General features: G+C 57.3%; 3 protein-coding genes across 3 annotated transcripts; 1 reads left to right on the forward strand and 2 right to left on the reverse strand.

The window, feature by feature from the left end:
- Positions 1–50: 50 nt before the first annotated feature.
- On the reverse strand, positions 51–521 carry VDBG_01933 (predicted protein; the record flags this gene model as incomplete). Its single annotated transcript, XM_003007699.1, has 1 exon — positions 51–521. The coding sequence occupies one exon, from the start codon at positions 519–521 to the stop codon at positions 51–53; it is 471 nt and encodes a 156-aa protein (XP_003007745.1).
- Positions 522–1780: 1259 nt separating this feature from the next.
- On the forward strand, positions 1781–4972 carry VDBG_01934 (dolichyl-phosphate-mannose-protein mannosyltransferase; the record flags this gene model as incomplete). Its single annotated transcript, XM_003007700.1, has 5 exons — positions 1781–2022; positions 2118–2407; positions 2466–2749; positions 2816–4273; positions 4412–4972. 5 exons carry the CDS (start codon positions 1781–1783, stop codon positions 4970–4972), a joined length of 2835 nt encoding a protein of 944 aa, XP_003007746.1.
- A 527-nt stretch (positions 4973–5499) lies between these two features.
- Positions 5500–8133, reverse strand: VDBG_01935 (conserved hypothetical protein; the record flags this gene model as incomplete). The annotated part of the gene is made up of 2 exons (XM_003007701.1): positions 5500–6502; positions 6600–8133. 2 exons carry the CDS (start codon positions 8131–8133, stop codon positions 6084–6086), a joined length of 1953 nt encoding a protein of 650 aa, XP_003007747.1.
- Between the last annotated feature and the right edge of the window lie 3593 nt (positions 8134–11726).

Consider the following 11726-nt stretch of genomic DNA (forward strand, 5'->3'; position numbering starts at 1 on the left):
GAAACAGAGGGAGGAAGCTTGTGGCAGGTGGGCTTGCGGCGATGCTAGCGTCAACTAAGGTTTGGTTTTCGTTGATGCTGGCCAGACTGGACGTGGTTGCGGCCATGGGATGGTGCAGATCGTTTCCCAGTACCATCACTAGCCGTACGCCGCTTTGGGGCGGCTGACAGCTGGGAGCTGGGGTCACGGGTAACTGACTCTTGCGGCTGCACCTCTTCACTGGGCGAGGTCGAGGCCGTGGACGAAGACGTCGTCGTGCTATCTTCCGGGGAAATCACGATTCGGACGGGTGCCTCATCGGCGTCGGGCGCGGGCGCTCCTAGATTGCTGCTGGACTGAGGGTCAAGACGGACAGAGGCAGGGCGCGAGTGATTGTCTGTCGAGGCGAGACTCCTTGACTCGTCTCGCTGGGAAAGCTGCGTCTCGCCGTGGCTGTGGCTGTGGCCCGACTTGACGGAACCCGACGTCGAACTTCTTCGAGAGAACTTAGCTTTGAGGCGAGCTTTCAGATCGCTGCCCATGGGGACAAGGCCCAGCTCGGCCACTGCGCACGCACAGGTAATGAGACGATACCGAGCGAAATGAGGCGTGTGAGACAAGGCTTGCCCTCTGGCTCGTGGTGGAAGGCGTGACACCACACGTGGAGCGACGTGTCGGTGGGAGGGGGCAGAGGAAAGAATTGAGCGGCGTAGAATATAAGCCGATGGACAAACGTAGTTAAAGGCGCTTCGAGACTAGAACCAGGCCGTCCCCGAGAAGACGGAGAGAGAGAGAGAGAGGGTGAGAGAGAAGAAAAGACGGCGGCCGATTCCTGAGCCAGTGAAGCACGATGCTGCTTTGGGTGTTAAGATTAGCTGCCAATGGGAGCCGTTGGGGGGGAACACTTGAGCTCTCCTCGAGCCCTCCAGTGACAGGACTTTTTCTTTCTCTCTGTATGCAAGATAGGAGCAGGAGCAGATGCATTACCAAGAGTGGCAGCGACTTGATGTGAATTATTACGGGCACAACTCCCGATCTGATCGCCCCGGACGGTCCAGACCAGTTGATGAGCTGGCGGTCCAGACAGGAGGCGATGGGGGAGATATGAGGCGCCAAACAGAGCCGTGGCCAGAGCCAGATCGCGATCTTGAGTCACGTGGCTGGTACAGGGGGAGAGACCAGGTCCCCAGCTGTTGGCAGCTGGCGGCATGAAATCTTACTCAGCAGAAGCACATGCGCGTCCTCACACACATACCCACACACACATACATAGTACGCACACACGTACCACGTACCACTCCCCCCCAAGGCCGGTGAGGCCACTTAACCACAATTTTGGACCCCCCTTAGAGCTGAGCTGTTGGTGCTTCCTGGTTGGATGGAGGTGCAGTGTAGCGTCCCGCGCCCCTTTACGATACGAAGCACGTAGGAACGAACAGGCAAGCAGGACGGACTCGTCTTCCCTCCCTTTCCACCTCGATCCCTTCGTCGACTCCCGACCTCCGTTTGTCGTTTGTCGTTTTCAATAGAACCTCGCTTCTGCTGAAGGCAATTGTTCCGTCCAGAACAGACAGCAGTGCGACTCCATGACGGCCAGCTGATGACCTTCTCTTCACGACACTCCTTCGTCCATTTTTATTTAACCTGTCCATCACACCTCCTTCCCCCTGGTCCGTTTGTCCCTCTTCGACCAACGACTCGGGTCCCTTCTTTTCTTCAAGCGGTCTACACGTCGGCCTCGAGGACGCGAATTACTCGTCTCTCATCCTCGCCCTGCCTTGCGCGCTGAAGTTCGTTCGCCATGGCTCCACCAAGCGTGGCCCCGAGCTCCAAGCTCGCAGAGAAACCCGTCGCCAACTCGTCCAAGACGATTGCGAAGAGGCAGAAGAAGACGAGCTACAAGTCCGATGGCGTCAAGGACAACGATGTCTTTCTGCTTCCCGGCACAGACTACCAGATTGTCGTCGCTCTGACCATTCTCGCCGCCATTGTGCGCCTGTTCCGCATCTACCAGCCTTCCAGCGTCGTCTTCGATGAGGTTCAGTACGTCCCCCTCCGGACCCTCTCTTCTCACGGGCGTCCGACCCCTCCGTTGATCGCCCCAGTCGAAACGTCATGCTAATCTTGCCTCTTCTCAGCTTCGGTGGCTTCGCGTCGAAATATATCAAGGGAAAATTCTTTATGGATGTCCATCCACCTCTCGCCAAGATGCTTATCGCATTGACCGGCTGGCTCGCTGGTTTCGATGGCAACTTCGACTTCAAGGAGATTGGCAAGGACTACGTTGAGCCTGGTGTACCCTACGTGGCCATGCGCATGTTCCCTGCCATCTGCGGTATCCTTCTCGCGCCCGCCATGTTCCTCACTCTCAAGGCCACTGGGTGCCGCACCACAACGGCCACCATGGGCTCTGCCCTGATTATTTTTGGTCCGTCGGAACATGGTACCCGTGTGCATTTCCTGACCTCAGGCTGACATGTCCGCAGAGAACGGCCTTCTTACCCAGGCTCGCCTCATTCTTCTCGATTCGCCCTTGATGGTCGCCACTGCCTTCACCGCTCTCGCCTTCACCTCCTTCACCAACCAGCACGAACTTGGCCCCGAGAAGGCATTCCAGCTCAGCTGGTGGTTCTGGCTGGTTATGACTGGTCTGGGACTCGGTACCACCCTCAGCATCAAGTGGGTTGGCCTCTTCACCATTGCCTGGGTCGGCAGCTTGACGCTGGTTCAGCTGTGGGTTCTGCTCGGCGACACCAAGACGGTCACTCTGGTACGTATTGTTACTACCGTGGTGCTGCATGTTCTGGCGATGGCGCATTTCTAACCGATTCATCAGCGCATCTGGTTTAAGCACTTCTTCGCCCGTGTCTTCTGCCTCATCGTCATTCCTCTGACGTTCTACCTGGCCATGTTTGCCATTCACTTTGTGTGCCTCGTCAACCCTGGCGACGGCGACGGCTTCATGAGCTCCGAGTTCCAATCGACCCTCAACAACAAGGGCATGAAGGATGTCGCGGCCGATGTCATCATGGGTAGCCGGGTCAGCATCAGGCACGTCAACACACAGGGCGGTTACTTGCACTCGCACCCCTTGATGTACCCCACCGGCAGCAAGCAGCAGCAGATCACCCTGTACCCCCACAAGGACGACAACAACGTTTGGATGCTGCAGAACCAATCGCAGCCTCTTGACATCAATGGCCAGGCGATCAACGGCACCAGTGCCTGGGATGATCTGGACCCCGTCTACATCAAGAACGGCGCCGTCCTTCGCCTGTACCACACTCAGACCAACCGACGTCTCCATTCCCACGATGTCCGCCCTCCTGTCACCGAGGCTGACTGGCAGAACGAAGTCTCTGCGTACGGGTACGAGGGTTTTGACGGTGATGCCAACGATTACTTCCGTGTCGAAATCGTCAAGAAGCAGTCTATCAGTGCCGTGGCCAAGGAGCGGCTCCGCACCATTGAGACCAAGTTCAGGCTCGTTCACGTCATGACCGGTTGCGTTCTCTTCTCGCACAAGGTCAAGCTCCCCGACTGGGCTTCCGAGCAGCAAGAGGTCACCTGCGCCAAGGGTGGTACCCTCCCCAACAGCCTGTGGTACATTGAGGCCAACCAGCATCCCAAGCTCGGAGAAGATGTCGAGAAGGTCAACTACCGTCACCCCGGCTTCTTCGGCAAGTTCTGGGAGCTACAGCGTGTCATGTGGAAGACCAACGCTGGCCTCGTCGATTCTCACGCCTGGGACTCCCGTCCCGAGGCCTGGCCCGTCCTGAAGCGAGGCATCAACTTCTGGGGCAGGCAGAACCGCCAGATTTATCTCCTCGGCAACCCCATCGTCTGGTGGAGCTCTACTCTGGCCATCGCCGTCTATGTTCTCTTCAAGGCGTTTGCCGTTCTCCGTTGGCAGCGCAACTGCGGTGATTACTCCAACACCATTTTCAAGCGTTTTGACTACGAGATCGGAACCTCTGTTCTCGGCTGGGCTTTCCACTATTTCCCTTTCTACCTCATGGCTCGTCAGCTTTTCCTGCACCACTACTTCCCCGCTCTTTACTTTGCCGTCATTGCGTTCTGCCAGATCTTCGACTTTTTCACTGCCCGCCTTCCCATCTTCCAGAAGAACACTATTGTCAACAAGGCCGGCGCTGTCATTTTCCTCGCTCTGACCGTCGCCGTCTTTGTCCTTTTCTCTCCCCTTGCCTATGGCAACCAGTGGACCAAGGCCGAGTGCAACCGTGTCAAGCTTTTCGGCACTTGGGACTTTGACTGCAACACCTTCCCCACGGACGTAAGTACTACCGAGACGATCCCCCAAAGACAACTGCCCGTCCGGGGCTGATGAAGGCCTTCCCGCTTTTCGGGGCAAGGCCCTCCCATGTTTGGTTGTTTTGGTTCGCGTACTAATCTGCCCGTTTGCTCCCCACAGTATGCTCAGTACTCTCAGACCGCAACTATCTCTTCCGCTGGTGCCGAGCAGACGCCTTCAAAGTCTTCAAAGAAAAAGTCCAAGAAGCCCAAGGCGTCCAAGGGCGCTGTCGTGGAGAACGAAGGGGCTGAGGCCCAGAAGCCGCTCGAGAACGTCAACGAGGAGGCTGTTTCGGGCGCCGCCGAGATCCCCGCGGATCGCATCGTGGCCCGCGAGGAGCGCATCGAGTACCGCGACCAGGACGGCAACCTGCTCGACGACGAGCAGGTGAAGGCTCTCGAAGGCAAGGTTGAGTTCAAGACCAAGTACGAGACGCGCACTCGCGTCGTCGACGAAAACGGCAACGAGGTGCAAGTCCCGGGCGAGGAGGCCGGCGTCGTCGCCCCCCCTCACCCTGACGTTGAGGGCGTCGACCCCGAGACGAAGCAGAAGGTCGCGGACGCCGACTCCAAGGTGCCCGAGGCTGCCGAGAGCATCAAGGGCGAGCGTGAGGCCGAGCAGAAGAAGCCCAAGCCCGCCAGTGAGGGTGGCAAGGAGGCCACCGTCAAGGAGGAGCTGTGAACAGACTTGTTTTGACTCGGCTCTCCATGCCCCTTTGGCATTTCTGTACCTCCGCCGACGACGGACACGGAAACTTGTTTCCCGCCCTACTGGCTTTGAGCGAAAATTAAACAAAACAAAAACGGAGGGAAAGGGAAGGGACTCGTTCGAGCGACGAAAGGGCTGCGGAGACAGAAAATGAATGATGGGCGGCATTCCCGTGCCATTTTTCGGGGGGCGGGCTTTTCTCAGGAAGAGGAAACCCTCCCAACCCTCCTTTCTCACTTACGATACACTCGTGTACCAATACAAATCATAATGACCACTGCGCTTTGCACATTCTTCGAGGACTTGTTTTCTGCGAAAATCCATGGCTGGTCAGGACGGAATTTTAGGTACATCTTCACGCGTGACGGACCGGGCAAGCCATAGTCGATTCTTGAGCTTCTTCAGTAGCCGAACTCACAAGTCGGCGGAGAGGGAGTGGGAGAGAGAGACTACAAGGATCGGGTGCACTGTCTCAAGTATGATAGTGACAAGTCATAGAGCATTGCCATCTCCATCTCGCATTAAGAAGTCGTTGTCACGACACTACTCGTTTCTAATAAACCCAATGTCAGGGCACCTCAACTCCCAAGTCATGTCTCCCCCCGGGTGCTCGCCCGCTGTGCTTCCCACCTGCCATCATGTCTATTAGCCGAGCCAAAAGGAAACCAAAAGAAGGATCCGAGCCAGTGTCCGTCCGCGCCAGGGGCCGGCATACCCCGAGAGCGAGGAGAACGTTATGAGTAAGCTCATAACTTCTCCTCGTGTCGTCCTCGAGCCCCATCCTGAACGCCAATTGAAAACAAAAAGAAATCCAAAAAAGCCCAATCGCGTTGATGCATGTCATGTTGTGCTCTCTGCTTTTTAGTCAGTCCTCCTCTCCATCCTATCCTCATGACAGTCGCGTCTGCCGCAGCTGCCTGACGAGCGATCGAGTTTCCCAGTCAATAAATAAAGAATTGATATTAGTACACCGAACAATGATGTCGAAAAATATGCGTCAGGGTGTGTGTAGTAGTCGTGGTAGGGACATCGTAGGCTTTTCCTGCGCAAGTATGATTTCATGTCGAAAAGCTCACTGACGTCTTCATTTCGTTTGCTCCACCTCAGCAGTCGGTATTGTGATGGACAGCCTCTTGACCTCGCCGTTCGGATTCGTGACGTCCTTGATCTCAAGAGTCTGCGTTGAGTTGCGGTTACTTGGTGAGGGTGTGACGGGCTGGAGCACAGTCTCCTCGGCAGCGTCTAATGGGACACCACCTTCGATGGCGGCCGAGTCCCCAGGGGATTCGGGCTCAGCACCCATATCGCCGGATTCAATGGCATTCGGCGCTGTCGCAGCTTCCCCCTTGCGGGATGTCTCGTGGCTTTGACGCGGGCTCTTCTCCGCCTCACCTTGGACAGGGTGACCGGTCGGAACAACGCCACCGCCGACGCGCGCCCAGAACATCTGCTCTCGCAACCTGACGCTTTCCTCCCAAGCAGCCTTTTCGGCGTCGTCGTGGTCTGTCCGCCAGTGCCCCGTCTCTCAGGATGCGTAGAAAACTGAGAAAGTCGCATGTAGATCGCACCCTGTTGAGGCAGTATTTGCAGAGAGGATAACGTTGGGCAGAATCGGACTCGTTGGTTCGGAATCGATATGTGCGGAGATGGCTCTCGTCCTTGCGAGCGTCACCGCAAAGCGAGCAAGGGTAGAACTGAGGCTTTATGTAGGATGCGTAAGGTGAAGTGGAGGGAATGGGCTCCACGACGATGGAGCCATCTGTCATGGCGCTCAGGACACTCCTTCGCGCAAGCCAAGATAGACTTGGGGCCAGATCAAGACGTAGCGTTGCCTCAACATCTTCGGTCAAAACACGCTTGAAATATTTCGTCTCCTTCAGTGCCAGGACCGGAGTGCCAGCATCCGCCGAGCCTACGCTGACCGTGGACGCAGGTGTGTTGGGGGTCTGAGGAGCTGTCGTGGTGACAGGCGTGCCGGCCGTGGAGAGCGACGTCGTCGAGGCATTGGAAGGATGCGCGCTAGATATACTTCCACCGAGTCCAGAGCCAAGCTTGTTCGCTCCAGGCATAGACCCAGACGAATGCCTGTTTCCGGCGGCGTGTTTATTGGAAAGGCGGGCGAGGGCAGTAAAGTCCTCATAAGAAGCAAGATCGGTCCTCAAGACGGGTTGGATCAGGTGGCTAAAGCTTGTTGGGTAGGTGGGCGACACGGGTTCGAGGGCCGTGTGGTGGGCAGCGCTGTCGGGCGAGAGGCGGTCATCGTCCCTGTACTCGGGTCCTTTGGCGAATCCCGGAGACGAGGGCGCGGTGGCAACACTGAGCTCTTCCCGTTCGATGGTCATCTGTTCCATGACGTGTTTGAGTTCTGTGAGCTGCTCTTGTTGAAATTTGAGGAGAGCCTCTGTGTCAGCCAACTGGGCCTTGAGCTGGTCGTTCTTCTTCTGGATCATATCGTGGTCCCGTTGGGCGTCCTCTTTTGCAGAGATGACCATCTTGTTAGCTTCTTCAAAGAGAGCTGTCGTCAGGTTCTCCAGCTCCTGCTCGATCTTCTTCTTTTCCCTCTCAACCTCTTCTCGCTGGCTCTGCTCCACAGCCAAGACAGCAAGGAGCTTTTTCTTTTCCTCCTCGACGGTTCGCTTGCGAACCCACACATCTCCGGAGAGCATCTCCCGCTGGGTGGCATTCCTTGCTTCGAGAGTTCTGATCTGTTGGCGGGCCTTGTCGAGTTCTGACCTCGTGGCTGAGAGGGTGTCGTCGAGGGTAGTCTGGTAGTTGATGGCGTTGATGAGTTTGGTGCTCAAAGTGGCGACCTCAGCGTTGAGGTCGGGGTGATGAGGTGTGGCATAGCCGCTGGCGTCGGCGGCTGAGCTCGGCGTCTTCGTCGTCGGGCGAGAGCGGTAGCGGACGTAGGCGAGGCGAGGTGTTTGCGGAGGCGGACATGGCGGGGAGCTCCGAGGTCGAAGGAACTTGCCAGGCATTCGTGGCGGTTGAGGACTGGGACTCTGGGGGATGGAGGAGAGCGAACGGAAGTGGCCGAGACTACGGGGGCTGCTGGAGGAGGGGGGCGGCGTTGAATGGCCTGCCCATCCGGCGACGGCGATGAAGCTGTGCCAAGCGCCATTAGCAAAGGTCATGACCAAGGTGAACACCACATGGAGTAGCGGCTCAGCCTGTGGTACGTGAAGGCGGGTGATGATGTGGAATTGAGGAGAAGGAGAAGTGGTTTGCAGCAGCAGAAGAAGAACACAACGTACGAGTCCATGCTCAGAAGCGAACGTCACTGATACGAGCAGCTGCTACGCGGAGTGATGTAGGGCAAGCGCCCCCGACAGGCGTATGAGAGGAAGAGACCTGCGTTTCCGAAGCGATGCGAGACATCCGGCGGAGCCAGGCGATGCAGTGCTCAGCCGTGTGTCTTGTCGTGGGTTGACTTTTTGGTTTGGTTGGTGATTCGTACGTCGACGAGAATCGTGTGAGACAGTGCGATGTGCTGGCACGCAGCAAGGAGCACGCAGCGCCGTGGGATAAGGAAGCCGGGTTCGTGGCCCTTCAGAAAAATGAATCCCAAAGGAGAGCCGTGGTGGTGTGGTGGTGCGTGCCGGAGGTGACGTGAGAGTTTCTGCGTGCTATAGGTGGGGTGGGGGAGCAGAGCTCGAGGTATGGCGGATTTAATGACAGGTCCACATGATCTTGTTGTTGGTCTCTCGTCTCTTGGTGCTGGGAAAACGATAATCGGGGGAGTCTTCAGAGTAGGTGGCGGATGGAGAGGTTTCGACTCTCGCGCTGCCTGGATGGATGGACGGATGGATGTATGGCGGGTGAGTGAGAAAGAGAGAGGACGAAGGCCGAGATGCGGAGATGCAAACGAATAGGCAAGAGCAACTCGGGGCGGCTGCCGGACTTGACTCGAACTCGACCTACACCTGCTTGGACCTGAAGAATCGGATGGGAAAGACATGGAGGAGCGAGCTGGAAAGCGGGAAACCACAGGGCGCTTAGCCTGCCCAGGCACACCCCAGCCCGTTGCTTCCCACTTCTCTCAGCACGTCTCTCAGCACAAACCACCCCAACTCCCCGAGTGAGGAAGGCACAGAATCGAGGACTGCGGTGTTTAGCCGAGATGGGTTTGGACAGGCGGGACGCCCACGGCGCCAAAGGGGCGTTTCTCCAGGGGGGCCTGTTCGGCTGTGCAGCCTCTAGCCCAGCGCCGGCGACCGTGCCAGCGCCTGACAGGGGCCTTTGGCCCAGTGCCCTGTGTCCAGTGCCCTGTGTCCAGTGCCCTGTGCCCCGTGCTACTTGTCATGCTCGGTACTGCCAGGCCTGTGCCAATTCGCACTCCAGCGGATCAAGGGCCGAGACGACTCTCTGAGCCAAGCTACCAAGGTACGAGACAGACAGGCAGCCGGGCAGACAGAGAGAGACACCGTCACGCCGTCACCCACACCCAGCCCACGCCCCTCCGCGACATCATGACACCATGACACCATGACACCATGACCTTCTCGATTCAGTAGCTGCCAGGTTTCGGCCAAGTCTGCTCCAACCCAACCGACTGGTCACGCCTCGCCGTCATTTGATCTGCGGTGCCCGTCTCCTCAATACCAGGCCACCAAGGCCATCTTCCCAACAGAGAGACCTGACTTCGGAAAAGACCCTTGGTGGGGATCATACGGACTTGTCGTCATGGTTCTCGAACAGACGCAGGCTTCCCTTGTTTTCCCTCTGGTCTTGAGAGAAACGTCTGTGAGTCTCGGGCGGGACAACAACGCCTCGCACCTTCGCACCCACGCGCCAGAGCTAGGCACAGCCCGCTCAAGGTTGCATGCCGTTCGTTTTTTTTTTCTGGTGTGTTCACGACTCGGCTCTTTTTCTTTGTCCTTGTTGCTTCTAGCGCACCTCGCTCTCGCGCTGTCTTCCCGCACAAACTGGCAGGGAGGTCCAGGCCATTCAAGGCCCTGGGCACGCGCCGACACCCACGCCCGCCCCCCCCTCCCAATCCAAACGGCCCTCGGCCTCAGCCACGCCCAAACGGAATGCGAACATGTGCTCAATCTCCGCCGCGCAATCTCGCGAAATCCGACAGACGCGGGTTCCCTCTCGCATTCTCTCCCTCTGTGTGCGCGGTGCCCATACGCAGAGACGCGACCGAACTGACTTTCTCGTGCATCAGCCAAACAATCAATCAATGAAGCCGACAGCCTGACAGGAGGAAGCGAGCCTGCAAATGAGCCAACACTTGCCGGCTTACCTACCCATACCCATAATAGCTGGCTCCCATAATTGAGCGCATCCGGTTGACTCGGTTGCCCCATCGTATCGTGGTTGCATCTGATGGAGCATCGACAGGTGTCTGCGTTTCACCCAAGACAGGGCCATAGTCTTTTTGCCATGTTCTCGTCTCTGGGTATGCTTTTTCGTTTCCAAATCTCGTATCCCTTTGCCGGCGCCGAGAAGGAATTCGGATGGGCAATGGGTGCGGCGGCCCCAACACGATGTCCGCCGGGAAACGGCTAGCCAGCTATACGATGCGAACGCTCGTTCCTCATCCCTCACTGCAAATGAACGGCGGGATCGTCGGCAGCCCGGGTGACAGGCATCAGGGGGCCGGCGCAGGAGGGGGCGCAAACTGTTGATTCCTCCATCGTCTGCACGGCGCGCGTCAAAAAGCTCACCCTCGGCGAGTGACCTCGCGCGCAAACATTGGCAGTCCTATGCTCGGCCTGTTGCAGCCGTCGGGGACGACACAGTCCAATTAACCCCTCCGGCGGCGGCATCCTGCATAGCTGTAGGCCGCCCAGCTTCATGATCGTACTGTGCCGTGCCTACCTACTTGGTGCGACACAAACATGACAGGACGGGACTTGCCATGCAGCTTCCCGACGTGGCTCGGACTTCCGTCATCGTGTCATTGTCCCCTCTCTCCCTTCCCCTCATCGGCCGCACCACGCACCACGCACTCGGTCCCGGTCCTCCTTCCCTTCTCCACGACGGGGACCAGCCGTTCATTGGATGGACTGTGACCGAAGCTTGTGAGGGGGGCAACGACTTGCCATTGACTACTGCCCGTTGGTTTCTTCCAGGTACGACAGTGCCATCCATCTAACGCAACCCCGCCCGACTGTCCCGGACGCACCTTCTGCGGGGCCGATTGGGGGGGGGGCCTGATTCGATTAGCGAGCGCACGCCTCAGACCAGCTGCTTGTTCTGGCCCATCAGCGGCATCAGAAGGCATCAATACAGAGCCAGTCTTGCATCGGTATTGTATTCACTTCCCTCACAGCTTGGGGTACCGGCACAAGATCACTGAAGAGACCGCCCAGACCACCGAGAGCCGAGGCAAGTAAGTGGAAGCAAGGCCATTCAGGATCGTGGACAATGTATACATTTCTGCGCGTTCCCTCTGCATCTGTCGAACCAGACAAGATCAGAGAGAGAGAGAGAGAGAGCCTTGTTACAAACCTCTGTCTGTAAACAGGAAAAAATATTCAAAAACTTGCCGATCAAAAGCGTCAAATCCAAACCATATCTCCAATCCCTTGATCGCATACCCATGCTTGGCCCGTGACCAGCCAGGGAGCATTATGTACAAAGTAGATGCGAGAGCAATATCGTGCAACGAGCAAGTGGTATCTTGAGAGAGAAGCAAGGCGAGATGTGGTAGAGAAAAAAAAACGAAAAAAGAAATGGCAAGATAATCTCCTCTCTCCCGGAGCCATGGGCACCCATC

The sequence above is a fragment of the Verticillium alfalfae genome, genomic scaffold, assembly GCF_000150825.1.
Source record: "Verticillium alfalfae VaMs.102 supercont1.2 genomic scaffold, whole genome shotgun sequence".
NCBI classification, from domain to species: domain Eukaryota; kingdom Fungi; phylum Ascomycota; class Sordariomycetes; order Glomerellales; family Plectosphaerellaceae; genus Verticillium; species Verticillium alfalfae.